This window comes from Vanellus vanellus (assembly GCF_965231255.1).
Source record: "Vanellus vanellus genome assembly, chromosome: 1".
NCBI lineage: Eukaryota > Metazoa > Chordata > Aves > Charadriiformes > Charadriidae > Vanellus > Vanellus vanellus.
In genome coordinates, this window is record NC_138905.1 from 222,921,976 (window position 1) to 222,939,157 (window position 17,182).

Genomic DNA, 17,182 nt, shown 5'->3' on the forward strand with positions numbered 1-17,182 from the left:
CTGGAACCTGCTGCAGCTGTGCACAGCACATGGAGCATTACTCTCCCTCCATGCTTTGTCCTCTCATTCTGCGTACAGCATGATCCTGGGGTAGCCCAGCCTTCACACAGCCTCACATAGGGCCCACCCAGCCCAGTGCAGCACTGGTGTCCCCCAGCACTGCACACCATGCTAGACATGGGCAGGTCTGGCCTGAAACAGGCTACTACACCTCTCCCATGTCCCACAGCACACCCCATCCCCACCTGCCTCTTGTGCCCCACACAGCTCCATCCTTTCCCAGGCCCCATACAGATGCTCACATGGGCACTAGGACTGGCGCCTTTCTCTTGTCACTCCCAGTGACACCTCCATCACCTCCCTGTATTGCCAGGTTCCTCCGTTGCCTGCTACCCAGAATATCCCCCTGGCCATACAGGAGTGCCCGACAGTTGTGCTGTGGCTGTGCAGAGCCAGCACTGACCATGGGCTGGGGAGCGTAGCCTCGGCTTGAGGCACTCGATCTCTCTTCACGTCTGCCTTTCCCCTTGCAGGGCAGCAAGCAAAGCAGTGCAGCACGGCCTCAACCTGCGAGGATGTGCTGGCAGTGCCCTGGTCCAGCTGGAGCTGATTGCTCTCCAGCAGTGCAGGGCTCAACAAAAATGTAAAAATGAGGAATACCTCACTTCAGAAAGCAATGACCCGCATTTACTGAGAAAAATCCACTAAAGGCTTTTAAGCCAAGGACATCAATGCTGCACCAGGAAATCCCTGTAGCTGAAATTGCCAAGGAGGCAGTAGTACCTGAGGGAAGTCTCTGGATCACAGACCCTGGGTCTCACAAAGAATTTCAATTTCCAAGGCCAACCAGGGGTGACACACAGATGTATCTGCTGTTCTCTGGCAAGGGAGAACTGACTGAGGATGTGGAAAACAGTGGTAGCCTTGGCTGTAGTGACCATGAAGTAGTAGTGTTCAGGATCCTAAAGGGAGTGAGGACGGAGAGTAGCAGAGTACAGACCCTGGACTTCAAGCAAGACTTTAGCTTGTTAAGGGAACTGGTAGGTGGGAGGGATCCCACGGGAGGCAGCTCTGAAGGCCAAGGGAGCTCAGGAAAGCTGGAAGGCCTTCAGGACAGCATACTTCAGGCACAAGAACAGTCCATCCCAGCACTCAGGAAACCAAGGAGATGTATCAGCAGATGACCTTGGCTAAGCAGGGACGCAAAAAGGCAGCATATGGGAGGGAGGTGGATCCAGAGGCAAGCTACAAAAGAGGCATTTACAAACATTGCCTGGGCATGTAGGGATGGTGTCAGGAAAGTCAAAGTTCAAGTAGGGTTGAGACTTTCAAGGAAAATTGAGGGTGCTAAGAAGAGTCTCTACCACTACATTGGTAGTAAAAGGCTGAATAAGGGCCCATTTCTGAATGTAGTGGGTGATTTAGTGACAGCAGACACAGATAAGACTGAGACACTTTTAATGCCTCCTTTACTTCAGTCTTCACCAACAAGGTCTCCCATGCCTCCACGCTTTTTGAAAGGGTTCAGAGAGCTACCAGACAGAGATGAAGATGGAGTCAGGATTTCCTGAGCGAACTTGATCTACACGAATACACGGGACCCAACAGGCCGCATCAATGGATGCTGACAGAAATGGACTTGCATGGCTGCTCTTTCAAATGTGGTGGAGAACAGGGGAGCTCCCTGACAACTGGAGGAAAGCAAATATGGCACCCCATTTCAAAAAGGCCAAAAGGATGAGCTGAGGATCTACACTCTTGTCAGCCTCACTTTGGTCCCTGGGAGAATCATGGAGCAAGTCCTCTTGGAGCATGTTTTTGTCTACATGGAGGAGCCTGGGAGGCGAACAGCCAGCACAGATTGACCGTCCTGTTTTCTTTCTGCGATGCAATGATGGTATCTGAGGTTGAAGGGATAACAGCTGTGGATGACATGTTCACGCACGCTCATTCTTTGTTCCCTTAACCCTTAACCTTACCTGCAGCCTGCTTCTGTCCTGCAGCACTGTCTTGACTTTAAGAAGGATTTTGACACCTTCTTCAACAATCCTTGTATCCAAGGCAGGATGTTACCTTTTGGGGAGCTGGACAACCCAGTGGGTCAAAACCAGGTTGAAGGACTAGGCTCAGAGGGTGGTGGTTCATGAGCTGTGCTCTGCCTGGGGACAGGTGCCAAGTGGAGCACCACAGGGACCAGCCCAGGGACCTCTCCTGCTGAATGTCTTCAGCGATGACCCAGTGCAGGCACAGAGTGCATGCTCGTTAAGGTCACAAATGACCCCAACCAGAGAGGGGGAAGCAGCTGACATGCTGGCGGACAGGACTACACCCCTATCTCAGGACTCACAACTGTTACACACTCAGCAGCAGCCCTGGATTTGCTGCAGCAAATCCAGCCAGTCCCAGCAATAGATGCTCCCCTTCCTCTTCTCCCAGTCACACACAGGCTAGTTCACAATTCTTCCTCCGAACCCACACACTCCTTTCCTGTGCCCACGGGGCTGGGCAAATGCAAGGCATTTGGGAGGGCTCCAGCAACACAGTCCCCAAATCCCTGTTAATCTTATAGGCAGAGGGTTGCAGGACTAGTTGGGTTTTCCTCAGCTATCTGTGTCCCTACAAGAGCGGAGGAGCCTTGCACCAAGCCAAAGACATGCAGCACCCCAGCATCCTTCCACATGCATATACTGCCATGTGGCTCTGCAGCTGCCCCCACCTCTGTTCATAACCCACAGCATGGGTCACAGCATGTTGAGGTCCAGTGGGGAACAACAACAAGTACAGATTCCCAGCAGGTCTTTCCAACAGAATCTACATCTCCCAGACACATAAACATGCAGTGACACTCTCAGACACTGCAAACAGCAGTGATTCAATACATCACATCCTACAAAGCTTCCACTCACCAGAGTCACACAGCAGAATGTACACATGTTCACGCACGCTCATTCTTTGTTCCCTTAACCTTACCTGCAGCCTGCTTCTGTCCTGCAGCACTGTCTTGGCTTCACTGACCCCCTGCACTAAGCCTGGGCCCACCTCTAACAGCTCCTGAACCTCTGCCTTGGGTGTTTTCACAGTTCCAGCATGTCCAGGGTCCATCTTTCGCACAAATCTTTCCGCTCCTGGGTCCTAGGAAGGGTAAAGCCTCCTCAGGCTGGCACAGGCTGAGAGTTCCCAGGTAATATGTAGCCAAGTTTATACCACAGCAAAAGACAGCAGTGGCCAGCAGGATCCTCTTCATTAGTTAATGTTTCAGTCCTAGTTCAGACTTGAATCCTAACAAGATAGGCTTGCAATTTTAAGGCTATTTGGAAATAGGTTTTATGCTTGGATTTTGTTGTTTCCTCCTTACACCAGACAAGGGAAATAAGAATACAAGAGAGAACAAGTGACATGCTGTGCAGCAGCACAAAACAAGAGCTGGGCTGCAGAGGAAAACCTAATGGAAGGGAATTAAGATTTTGCTTACTAAACAAGTGAAGCAAGAGGAGGGAGAGGCAGGGGGAAGCCAGGGAGGATATGCGACTTCAGTATGAGGGGACAGCCTGAACCAGAGGCCACCATCCTGGCACTACTGAAGGAGGCTGACAACCTGGAGATTCAGCTGGAGATCAGGGGCTGGAGACTGATTCCAGGGCCAGGAACCAACAGCATCCTTAGGGCAAAAGCTGCATTTCAATGCAGACTTGGGAGACAAGATATTTAGTATAGGCAGTTGTTAATCAGTGCTGCAGCCATGCCCCAGAAGAGCGGACAAAGGCACTCAAATGCTGACAGCTGCTGGGTGGGCAGTGAGCTCTCACAGACAATCCCAGCGGGATGTTTTGTACATAGGGCAGGCTCTCCATGTCTACAGAAGTTGTTTGGGACCACTATAAAAAGGCTGAGGATGTTCTCAAGTTTATATGCATGACAAACTGAATATTTAGAGATGTGATTAGCCAGATACTGTAAACTCAGACTTAGGAATACCATGACAGTCATGTGAATGCTTGTATGTAAAAGGCTTGCCAGCAGGGGAAATGGGCAAACTGAAAAACACACAAAAATGCAAAATGTTAAAATGAAATAAAATAGCTACAGTTTGGCACAATCACCATCTGTGTGCCAGGGATGAGAATTATGAAAGGCCTAAAGGATGAGAGGCAGAGGCAAAAGGAATAGAATAATAGAATCATAAAATCATAGAATGGTTTAGGTTGGAAGCGACCTTAAAGATCATCTCGTTCCAACCACCCTCCCACTATACCAGGTTGCTCAAAGCCCCATCCACCCTGGCCTTGAACACCTCCAGGAATGGGGCAGCCACAGCTTCTCTGGGAAACCTGTTCCAGTGTCTCACCACCCTCAGAGTGAAAAATTTCTTCCTCATATCTAATCTAAATCTACCCTCTTCCAGTTTAAAGCCATTCCCCCTCGTCCTATCACTACGTGCCCTTGTAAAATGTCCCTCCCCAGCTTTCTTGTAGGTGCCCTTCAGATAATGGAATGCTGCTCTAAGGTCTCCCGGGAGCCTTCTCCAGGCTGAACAACCCCAACTCTCAGCCTGTCCTCACAGGAGAGGTGCTCCAGCCCTCTGATCATCTTTGTGGCCCTCCTCTGGACCCGCTCCAACAGGTCCATATCCTTCTTATGTTAGGGGCTCCAGAGCTGGACACATTATTCCAGGTGCGGTCTCACAAGAGTGGAGTAGAGGGGCAGAATCACCTCCCTCAACCTGCTGGCCACGCTTCTATTGATGCAGCCCAGGATACAGTTGGCCTTCTGGGCTGCGAGCGCACATTGCTGGCTCATGTTGAGCCTCTCATCAATCAACACTTTAAAATCCTTCTCCTCAGAGCTGCCCTCAATCCATTCTCTGCTGAGCCTGTATTTGTGCATGGGATTGCCCTGGTCAATGTGCAGGACCTAACAGGACAGTAAATGCAAAAGGAACTGCATAGTGCAGTGGCAGTGTAAGGCTGGGATATGCTACTGTTGGTTTAGCACTAAAAACCATAGAATCATAGAATAGTTTGGGTTGGAGGAGACCTTTAAAGGTCATCTAGTCCAACCCCTCTACAATAAGCAGGGACATCTTCAATTAGATCAGGTTGCTGATGTCAAGTCAGGAAGAGAAACTGGATGAAAGTGACAGACAAAATATGTTATTCCTTTCATATAATGGATGCAAATGAAATGGCATGTGCCTCTTGGGACCCAAGAATGTGTTAAGGAACCCAGGGGATGAATCTGATGCTGTGTTTTGAAGACTTTTCTTTGACAGGTATAGAAGAAGCCACTACCATGGAGGGGCTTAGGGAATACATTTGGGGCATTTTCTGCTGAAATCACTATTGTAACTACATGAAAATGTAGATGATTGCATTCAATTCCCAACTGGATTTGAATTTGGCAAAGGATGTCAAAGTCAAGAAGGGCTTCAACAAGTGCATAGGTGACAAAAGGAAGGCTAGGGAAAATGTAGCCCCACAGCTGAAGGAGACAGGCGGCGACCTGGTGACACAGGACATGAAAAAGACTGGGGACTTAATGCCTTCTTTCCCTCAGTCTTTACTAGTAAGACCAGTCTTTAGGAATCCCAGGTTCCAGAGACTGGGGTGAAGGCTGGAGCAAGAAAGATGTACCATTGGTTGAAGAGGATCAGGTCAGTGAATTCTTAAGCAAACTGGACATAACTAAGTCCATGGGACATACCTAAGGCCCTGACGGGATGTACCCACAAGTGCTTAGGGAGCTGGCAGATGTCATTGTGAGGCCACTCTCAATAATCTTTGCTTAATCATAGCATTTGGGAGAAGTGCCTGAAGAAAGAAGGAAAGTAAATTTCACTCCTACCTTCAAGAAGGGTAAGAAGGAGGTCCCAGGTAACTACAGGCCAGTTGTGGTCAACAGCTTGATGTCCAAGTGGTGACCAGTTACGAGTGGTGTTCCTCAGAGGTTGGTACTGGGACTGGTGCTGTTCAGCTTCTTTGTTGGTGACATGGACAGTGGGATCGAGTGCACCCTCAGCAAGTTTGCTGATGATACCAAGCTGTTTGGCGAGGTAGACACAATGGAGGGGAGGGATGGCATCCAGAGGGACCTGGACAGGCTGGAGAGGTGGGCCCATGCCAACCTCATGCAGTTCAACAAGACCAAGTGCAAGGTCTTACGTCTGGGTCGGGGCAATCCCAAGCACAAATACAGGCTGGGCGTGGAATGGCTGGAGGGCAGCCCTGAGGAGAAGGACCTGGGGGATGCTGATTGACGAGAAGCTCAACATGAGCCAGCAATGTGCACTTGTAGTGCAGAAGGCCAACTGTATCCAGGGCTGCATCAGAAGAAGTGTGGTCAGCAGGTCATGGGAGGTGATTCTGACTCTCTACTCTGCTCTCACCTGGAGGACCGCATCCAGCTCTGGAGCCCCCAACACAGGAAAGACATGGACCTGCTGGAGTGGGTCCAGAGGAGGGCCACAAAGATGATCAGAGGGCTGGAGCCCCTCTCCTATGAGGACAGGCTGGGAGAGTTGGGGTTGTTCAACCTGGAGAAGAGAAGGCTCCTGGGAGACCTTATAGAGGCCTTCCAGTACCTAAAAGGGGCATACAGGAAAGCTGGGGAAGGACTTTTTACAAGGGCATGTAGTGATAGGACGAGGGGGAATGGCTTTAAACTGGAAGAGGGTAGATTTAGATTAGATATGAGGAAGAAATTTTTCACTCTGAGGGTGGTGAGACACTGGAACAGGTTTCCCAGAGAAGCTGTGGCTGCCCCATCCCTGGAGGTGTTCAAGGCCAGGGTGGATGGGGCTTTGAGCAACCTGGTCTAGTGGGAGGTGTACCTGCCCCTGGCAGGAGGGGGTGGAACGAGATGATCTTTAAGGTCGCTTCCAACCTAAACCATTCTATGACTTTATTAACCTCACCTTGATCCTTGGGAAGATGATGCAGCTGCTCATTCTGGAAACCATTTCCATGTACGTGAAGGACAATAAAATCATCAGGAGTAATCAGCATGGCTTCACCCAAGGGAAATTCATGTTTGACTGACTTGATAAATGACTAGCCTGGTAGATGAAGGAAAAGCAGAGGATATCGTCTATCTGGACTTCAGCAAGACCTTTGACACTGTCTCCCATAAGATCCTCACAGACAAACTGTTGATGAATGGGCTGGATGAGCAGACAGTGAGGTGGATTGAAAACTGGCTGAATGTCTTGGACCAGAGAGTGGTGATCAGTGGCACAATGACTACTTGGAGGCCAGTAGCTGGTGGTGTACCCCAGGGGTCAATACTGGGTCCAGTCCATCTTCATTAATGATCTGGATGATGGGGCAGAGTGTACCCTCTACACATTTGCTGATGACACCAAATTGAACGGAATGGCTGATAGGCCAGAGGGTTGTGCTGTCATCCAGAGGGACCTCGACAGGCTGCAGAAATGGACTGACAGGAATTTCATGAAGTTCAACAAAGGGAAGTGCAAAGTCCTGCACCTGGGGAGGAAAAATCAGGTGCACGAATATACGATGAGGGCCACCCAGCTGGAAAGCTGCTTGGCAGAAAAGGACCTAGGGGTCCTGGTGGACACCAAATTGAAGATGAGACAGCAATGTGCCCTTGCTGCAAGGGTGGCAAATGGTACCCTCGGCTGCAGGAGCAGGATTGTTGCCAGCTGGTTGAGGGAGGTGATCCTGCCCCTCTACTCAGCACTGATGAGAGAACAGCTGGAGTGCTGGGCTCCCCAGTACAGGAGAGAGATGGACGTACTGGAGAGAGTCCAGTGAAGGGCCACTAAGATGATGAAGGTACTGGAGCATCTCTCCTGTAAGGAAAGGCTGAGAGAGCTGAGACTGTTCAGCCTGGAGAAGAGAAGGCTCAGGGGGGATATTATCCGTGCATGAAAGAGGACACCAAGAAGATGGAGCCAGGCTCTTCCCAGTGGTGCCCAATGCCAGGACCAGAGGCAATGGGCGCAAAGTGAAACACAGGAGGTTCCCTCTGAACATCAGGAAACACTTTTTCACTGTGAGGAAGACCAAACTCTGGCCAAGAGAGAAGGTGGAGTCTCCATGCTTGGAGGCACTGAAAAGTCATCTGGACACGGTCCTGGGCAACCAACTCTGGATGGTCCTGCTTGAGCAGGGGAGGTTGTACTAGATTATCTCAAGAGGTCCCTTCTAAACTCAACTGTCTGTGAGCTCCAGCCAAAGGCCCTCCTGAACCTCCCAGGTCCCCATTTAGCTCCAATCATTCTTTTGGAGAGCTGATCTTCTCCACCAGCCCTGCACTGCTCCCCTGACAGCACCGTGCATCTGCCACCTGCCCCTTCTTTCCTATAGTTTTGGTGAGAAGACTTTGCTTGTATACCCTGCAGCTGGGCAGAAGAGCACCTCATGGGAATGCTGTGGTTAAAGTAGAGCAGAAATGGATGACAAAGAGCAGCAAGATGGCTCGGGGTTAGGCAGAAAGAAACCAGAACACCAGTCTTAGGGAGCTATGAGTTCTGTCAGGGAAGGAGGGCAGCTGTGCCTCTCCCCACTGCATGGAGAAGTGGGAGGACAAAGATGGGCATTGAGGCCTTGTTATTTCACGCACTCCTCCTAGTGCCCCAACAAGACAGGAGGGATGAGTGGAGCCAAGGCACCACAAAGCTCTTACGCTCCCCGGAGGCGGGGATGGACAGAGAAGCACAGCCCCACAGTGGGGTCCTCAGCTGCACCACCTGTAGGAGTCAAGGCTTCTCCTTCTCACAGACCCATCCAGAGCACAATACCATAACTCCTCAAACACAGCCATCCCTTGCAGTCCCAGCCTTACTGCTGACCTTTGTACCCCACTACACAGTCCACAGTCCTGGAAAGGGATGGAGTGCTTCTCAGCAGCTCGGGCCTCCATTCTCTGGCTGTCCTCCCCACCTCCAGCAAGCGCAGTCAGCAGGCAGGGAGCTCATCTGGAGCCCTGCCCTGGCTGGATCTCTGCTACGCACATGTTACGCTGTGGCTTTGGCAAACATCTGGCTCTGGGCTCCCGCCCCTCAGAGTGACGGCTCTTGGTGGGAGAGGAGGGGAGGCTGGCGCCAGTGTGGTCAGCGATCCCACGCACGGCTCCCTTTGCCTGAGTGTGTGCCAGGCGTCCTGCCCTCCCCAGCCCTGGCACAGCTGCTGACCAGCTAAAAGCAGCCAGGGAGCGGCCACAGCTGCTATTTCAGGAGCTGCCTCTGGCTCCTGGGCTGTGTCTCAGCCTCCAGCATGCTCAGGCCTCGGGGGAGTAAGCAGGGTCAGGGTTTGGCCCCAGCAATTGTCCAGCACACGTGGCTGAGGCGGGGGTCAGACCCTGAGGCTGCAGGAGCGCCATGTCCGGGGGGAGCCCTCTGCACAGCTTCCGACACTGCCTGCTTGCACCGCGGGGTCCCCGCAGCCCAGCAGCTGCAGGGCATGGGCAAGGGCTCTGGCTGGTGGCCCCACAGCCACAGCCCAGACACGGATAGGTGCAGGGCTGCCACAGCCATACGCAGCGAGGTACGGAGAACAGGGGCAGCCTATGGCCTCCAGCACTGCTCTGGGATGGGATACAGCCCTCAGTTTTGAGGAGAAGGGGAAGGAGTTTATTCACAGACGTTGGCGGGGAGGTAGGACCATGGAGGGTGAGGCTGGGCAACAGGCTGGGGGTGAACACTGCCTTGCTGGGAGCCCCAGTGCTTCTGAACACAGGGGCAGAGTCTGGTACAGAAAGGCGAGGAGCAAAGCTCGTACACGGGCACCCAGGTGTCCTCTCTGGTGGGGCAGCAGGGGGTGAAATGGGCACTGCAGCAGGGAGCTACAGGGCACTGGGAGCCCCAGCAGAAGATGCAGCTGCCTGGAGGCTGAGCGAGGCCTGAAGCTGGGCCTCTGCAGAGGAAGAGTGCTCAAGGCAGGGGGCTCAAGTGGGGCAGCAACAGTGCAGGGTGGGAAGCAACAGGGTCTGGCCATGGCTTCCTCAGGGACACTGATGCCAAGAAGGACTCCAAACCAGGGTGTTGGGCTGTGCTTTGGCTGTGCAGAGCTCAGGCAGGGAGTGCTCACAGAGCAGGTCTACACAGCGAGATGGGATGCAGCCGAGCAAGACATGCAGGTGAGAGTGGGGCTTGGGACAGCAGGAGATGGTGCATGCCACGCAGGGTGACCCTGCGGTATGAGACAGGGATGGGGAGCAGGAAGAGGCTAGAGTGTCCCAAGGGCTGTGCAGGTAAGGGAGATCCTGGGGGCAAAACAGCAAGGGTCCCTGGGGGAGCAGTCAACAGCAGCTGGCAGCATCCAAGGGGTGCGGAGGGAAGAAGAGGGAGCAGAGACTGAGGGATGGGGCAGGGGGTGCTGGCAGGGTGGGGGTCCGGGAGGGAGGCACAGGGACTGGCACTCTGGAGGGCAGCATGCACAGGTATGGGGCAGTGGGGGACATGGAGGAGGCAGGGTGTGAGCAAGGGCTGTGGGAGGAAGAGGAGTTATAGGGGGCCTGGGGCTGAAGCAGAGGTGAGGGAAAAGGGGCAGCTGTGAGGGGGCTGGGGATGGTGGAGAGGAAGGAGGGAGCTATGCAAGGGGCTGGGGGAGGAGCAGAGCACGGGGGAGAGGAGCGCGAGGGGCTGGGGCCTCTCGGCTGCAGTGGAAAAGCTGCTGCAGCTCCAGGGGAAATGCTACTTGAATTAATCATGGCGCTGGCTGCTGTGCCAAGCCCAGGAGGAGGCTGCTGGCAGCGCAAGGAAATAACTTTCACAGGAATTTGGAACAAATGCAGCTCTTCTGGCGGTAACAACAGCACTCACCTCCCCCACAACCTCCCCATGTACCAGCATCTCCCCCATGTCCCCACTCCTTGTGTACCCCCAGACTCTACTGCATTACCGCTTGCTCTCCCAGAAGCATGTTGCACTCCCTACCCTCACTGCTCCCCAGCAAGCTCACAGGCATCTCCCCATCTTGCCTCAGGAAGCTTGACTTCTTGTTTCTGAGGAGGGGGAGGCCTGTTTTATGTCGTGCAAAGGTCTGAAAATAGGTTAATGCTAAATCCCTTGTCCCAAGAAAACGAATGCATGTAGTAATGTCCTCCCCAGCTCCCGCTGCTCTCTTTGGCAGCAAAGTCAGTGACCGTTAGTCCTCTTACTGTTCCAGTCCCCATGCACGGCTACTTCCCGTGTCCTCTCACAGCTGCCCCCTTCAGTGGCATAACCAATGCATCAGGATTATCCGTGAAGACTCTCTTTCAGTAACACAGGATATGTGGCCTGGTCTAGCCCACAGCACTTCATGCAGGTCTTCCTATCTGCGGCACAGTGCAAGAGGCTGTCCTGGTGCTGTGCTTGCAGCATAGCCAGTGCCACAGAATCACAAATCAGTATTCAAACTTCAAAACTCATCAGACTTGTCCTCAAAACTGCAAGATGAGACTGTACGTTACGTGTGTTGCTGGTCAGCTTTTGATTTCTGATGTTCCTGTTCCCCAACAATTGTGTGTATGGATGCAAATGAAATGTGTAAACCCTGATTGCAATATCATTAATATTGGATCCATGCAAGAATCAATAATCCACCATCTCATCTCATTCACACTTCTGTCAAATCAGCCTGGGCTCACCACATGGGGTTTACGCAGCTCTGTGTGCTTTATGCTGGCTGCCAGAGGACAGACAATACTTGATTTAGCATGAAAAGTCAGAAAGGCCCAGAAAGACAATATCTGACCATGCTTGCAGCTTGCTGGTACAAAGTCAAATGTTTAAAACAAATTTAAGACAGCAGGGTGAATTTATAACAGAACAGTGCTTCACATCCTGTAACCATAGCATTTGAACGTAGTCTGATGAGCCCTAAAGCTTCTATATTATCAACTCATGGCCACAGAGAGAAACAAGAGACAACCAGTCAGTGACTATCCCTTGCTCTGTTTTCTACTGGTGTAGTGTTTGCTGATTCCCTGGGCTCCTTCTACGCTGGTGTTTCTCTCTCATCTCAGACTTGAACTGTGAGTTTGCTATTTCCTTTGCTTAGTGCTTGTGCAGCGTCTGCTACTGTGGGACCTGGACCATGATAAACACAAGTAATAAATAAAGATGTTACGAGATCCTTTTTCTTTCTCAGGACCTCATGCCAGCAACCTGCTCTGCTCCTCTCTGTTCGTACACCAAACACAAAGACCGACCTGGCAGAGGATGGTGTGTGCAAGGGAGCAGGAGACCTGCAGCTGTTCTTGAAGTGTCTTCTGGTCAGTCACATGGACTTCCCCCTTCCCCATCATTCTGTCCTGCTCATGGAGAGCAAATGTTACCACTTGAAAATAGACCTGGTTCTCCCAGGGCTTCTTGCTTAGAAACATGGCAGTCCAATGGAGAATCAAACCCATTCAGTTCTGTGCTGACCTTGGAGGCTGCCCTGTGTCCTGCACATCATGCTGGCAGAACTTGCCTGTGGCCTAAACCCTCATGACCATTATGTAGGTCTGGACCAAATCCAGACCTTGACAGAGACCCTTTAACCTCCAAGGCAGGATAAGCCCTGATGCCTAGAAGCCAAGGACAGATGGAGTCAAGCAGGAGCAATTGCACACAGGGGCTGTGGGGCAGCACACCCAACGTGGGTGACCCCGTGGGACATGATGCTAGCTGCCAGCCACCATGGACCCTAACAACACCTCTGAAGCCCTCCTGTTCAAGGCAACAGGACCGCTGTGGCTGAGGGGTGGCCACACAAGGCAGCTGTGCTCTGAGACCTGGGCTCCCTGCCCCGGCTCTACCCGGCTCCCCGACCTGGCTCGCTCCTGCTGCGGCCCAGTGCCGAGCCGGCAGCCTGGCCAGCCTCCTTTCCCATCCTCTCACGTTTCCCGGCTCAGAGGAAGCAGCAGCAGATGTGTGAGCTGTTTGCTTTGTGCCGAGGCCACGCGGGAGTTACCTGTGCTCAGCCCAGACGCGCCGTTTCCAAATGAAACATGAGGTCCGAGCCAAGACCATCGAAATCTGGCCAAACCCTCAGTTGCTGCCGGCCGCCGGGCCAGCGCCTTCCCCTGCGCAGTGCAGAGCTGGGCTGGCCCCTGTGCTACACTGGTCGCACCATCCCATGCAGCCACGCGCTGGACCAGCTTCTCTGTGCCATCCCCATGTCCCCGCACTGACCCAGCTACTCCACAGGTCCTGCTCCTGCCTGTCCCCGCACTCGCAGTCAGGAGCCCAGCCGCCATCTCCAATTGCATTTCCAGAACGCCTTCCCACCCGGCAAGCGGCACTGTGCAGGAAGGCATGGAGAAGGAGAGAGAGGGGGGCCTCCCTTCAGGGGCTGCCGCAGCTGAGACATCCCTACACACGCCTGGGGCCTCCATGCTCACCCAGGGGCACAAGGTTCCTCCACTCCCACCCTCTCCCTGAACCCACCCCCACTCTTGACCCCTTCCCCATCTCTGTCCCCAGCCCTGGTCCTGTCCCTGTCCCCATCCCACTCACCTGGGACAGTGTGGAGTGTTGCCCTGCACAGACTAAACCCAAATCTTCCCCAATCCAGATGTTCCCCCTCATCTCCCACCCACTTCTTCTGCCCAGACTTCCCCCCACAATCCCACCCTGACCCACCCCCTATCCCCCAAGATCTGCCCCATCCTAAACTTGCCCCTGCCCCATCTCCCTTCTCTATTCTACACCTGGCCCTTGCTCCTACCCAGTTCCTCCTTCCCCCCACACTCCTACCCACCCCGTCCCCTGCACTCACCCACCCCACAAGCCCCTCTCCAGCACTCCCATCCCATACCGTCAGTCTCATCCACACACCCTACATGGCCCACATGCTCATACCCCCCATGCCCCAGCAGTGCACACACAGCACAGCCACAGACCGGTTTTTCTTGCCAGATCCACTCCTGACCCATCTGGAGGGCCTTTTCCCTGGCCAGGTGGCAGGACCTCCTTCTGCCTTGTCTCATGGGCCCAGAATTCCTGCTCCCCTTGGCCCTCCTCCTGGCACCACGGGCACTGCTCACCACCTGGCCCAGAGCCCCTCACAGCCCCAGACACGACTCCAGCAAAGAAGGGCCCCGAGATTCACAGGTGCTTGTCCCAACAGACAGCCTGGACACTGCTTTGGCTGGCAGTGCCTTGCTGCACTACTGCACCAGTTCCCCTCTGTCAGCCCTGAGCCCCACATCTCCCCATCCTGGCTCTGATGGGCTGCATCGCCTGTTGCCACCAACCAGGGCTCCAGGGTCTGAGCTGTGATTGAAACAGCAAATGCAGGGGACACAAAATATGCAAAATATGAATGGCATCACTGGCACATCTCGGGGTCCATAGAACCTGCCAGAGTGGCAGCACCTCTCCAGGCCTCACCTGTGACCTCTAACTACATGAAGGCTGATGCAGCACGTGTGTCCCAGCTCAAATCCCCCAGGTGCTGTTTCCATGGTAATATAACAATACCAGTTGTGCATAATCAATGTTAATGTTCAGAACCAGCCTTACAAATACTGATGAACTTAGGCTAATGACCTCACCAGGTGAGAGAGAAGTTAGCAGCTTGGCTACAAGCAGCTTCCTAGAGGTCTTACCCATGTTCCTGAGCACCATTTTGAGCATCCTGGTCTGCAAGGCACCTCCACACTTGTGCAAGCAAGGCCTGGCACAGTGGCCCCCAGTCTTAGCTGAGGTCAATGCTGTGCTTTGCACAAAGGACATCCTCGAGGTGTGCCCATAGTATCAGTGATATCACCCAGCAGTCACATGCAGAAAGGGTGTAACAGTGCTCTGCCCCATATCCGACTCACACTGAGCACGGGGATCTCTGTTTAGCATTCCTGCTGCAACCGTTGACCATCTAAGCCATGACAACTGCAGCAAACAGCCTTCAGTGGCAGGTGTCCCACCCCAAGCTTCTCATAGCCCTGGCCGTGCCCTCCTCAAGCTCAGCTCCTGCCAGTTGTACCTACCTGTAAGAAGCAGGTCCCAACAGGGGTGTTCTCCTTCAGGGAAACATTGTAGAAATTACTCCTGAACACTGGTTCATTGTCATTGACATCCTGCAGGGCCACATGCACCACAGCTGAAGAAGAGAGGGCAGGGGTTCCCCTGTCTGTGGCCAGCACAGTCAGCTGAGGCTGAGGATCCTTCTCATAATCCAGGGGGGCAGCAGTGGTGATGATACCTGTGGCGGGGTCAATGGCAAACCAGCTGGAGTGGGTGTCACGGCCATGCATGATACTGTACCGCACTTCCCCATTGGGACCCTGGTCCTTGTCACGAGCTGTCACCTGCAGGACAAAGCTGCCTGGGTACACAACCTCGGGGATGCTTTGTTTGTACTCCTGCTGGTCAAAGAGTGGAGGGTTGTCATTGATATCCATCACTTGTAGCACAAAGGCTGATTCTGCCCGGAGTGGGGGTGTTCCTGAGTCAGTAGCTGTCACTCGCAAGTCATAGGAGTCTCTTTCTTCCCTGTCCAGAAGCTGGTCCACACAGATCAGGTAGATGATGTTGTCCTTGGTAGTGAGGGCAAATTTGCCATCTCCTCCCTCCAGTGTGACATTGACATTGGAGTACTCGCCATAGTCTGGGTCAGAAACAGAGATGCGTGCGACATACTGGCCGGGCTGGGCTCCCTCAGAGATCTGAGGGGAGCCATCTTCACTCAGGAAGATGATAGTCATGGTGGGCTGGTTGTCATTGTAGTCACGCACATGAATAGTGACAAAGGCTGTGGTGACCTCAGGATGGACAGCCTTATCCCTCGCCTGCACCACCAGCTCATGCACCTTCCTTACTTCATAGTCCAGACCCTTGTTGAGCTTGATGACTCCAGTCCGGGAGTCAATGGTGAAATACTGGTCAGGATCACTCTGCCGACGATTGATCTCATAAATCACATCCCCATTGTCACCTTCATCTGCGTCAGAAGCAAAGACCTGCAGGATGCTGCTGCCAGGTTTCAAATTCTCTGAGATGAGAGTATGATAGCGGCTCTGGTTGAAGCTAGGAGCATTGTCATTGATGTCCTGGATGGACACATCCAGCGTCATCTGGGTGCTCCGGGGAGGAGAGCCACCATCATAGGCTTCCAACAGCAGCGAGTATGATGAACGGTTCTCACGATCCAAGATGTTGCTGACCACCAGGTCCAAATACAGGACCCCATTGGGTCCTCGACGTGTTTCCAGGCGGAAGGCCTGCCCCACATTCTCTCCCTTAATCACATAGCCTTGTGTATTGAGTAGGCCACTGTCAGCATCAAAGGCTGGGTCCAAGGGAAATCTGCTGCCAATGGGTGTGTGCTCTGGGATCTGGAAGGTGCTGTGTTGTTTGGGAAACGCTGGAGCATGGTCATTGATGTCATTCACTTGGATGTTCACTTCTACTGTGATGCCCTCTGGGGTAACAGCAATGAAGCTGTAGCGGTCCCGAGTCTCTCGGTCCAGGACACGAGCTGTTTTGATGATACCTGTGTTCTCATCTATCCCCAAGTCAGTGGTAACACCGCTGCCCTCCTGTGCTGAGATGAAATACATGTAGGCACTAGTTCCAGGGGGCAGGCCAGCACTGATGTCTCCAATGATGGTGCCAGCTGGCTGCTCTTCATCTATTTGTAGATCCAGGGTACCCAAGACGGCAGAGCCCTTCCCTGCCCTCAGGCCCCCAAGAATTAGCAGCTCCAGCAGAAGCATGGCTGACCCCTTCATCTGCTCCATTGCTAGTGACTTGCAGAGTAGAGGGTGACTGGATCTCCTTTGCAGTGTGCACTTTAATCCTGCATGGAATGCAGACCAGAGGATGCTGGTTAAGAGGGAGCAGAAAAGGAAAGACAGAAAAAAACATGGAGTGGGAAGGTCTGCCACATACCCGCTGCCAATTGCTCTGTATCTCCTATCCCTCACAAGGAGTGAAGGTGAAAATGTGTCAGAGCAGAGGGTGCCCAGAATGAAGGCCTGGGACAGCACCTGAAGTCAGCCAAGCAGGTCACACCTGACAGAGCTCTGAGGTTAGCAGCTAGTACCCTGTCACATAGGCTGTTTCCCACACAGTCAAGCATTCTGCTCAACCACCCACCCTTCTGGAGACACTGGACCCAGCTGCCCTAGAGCAGCGTGTTCCTGTGCCTTTAACAGCTGAATGCTTCATGTGAGGCTGAGAGAGGCGGTCTGCAAGAAGATCAAGAATTTTGGACAAACAGCAGCATAGCACCTCTCCACCCTGAAAAAA

General features: G+C 53.1%; 1 protein-coding gene across 1 annotated transcript in view; it reads right to left on the reverse strand.

Annotated features, from left to right (window-relative positions):
- DCHS1 (dachsous cadherin-related 1) overlaps nt 1–16,671 on the reverse strand; it is a gene marked incomplete at its 5' end in the record, with an annotated part of 49,379 nt that extends 32,708 nt beyond the window's left edge. The window contains one exon of the mRNA XM_082498350.1: nt 14,920–16,671. Within this exon, the coding sequence (XP_082354476.1) occupies nt 14,920–16,671 (1,752 nt within the window). The remainder of the gene's footprint in view (nt 1–14,919) is intronic.
- Nucleotides 16,672–17,182: the final 511 nt, after the last annotated feature.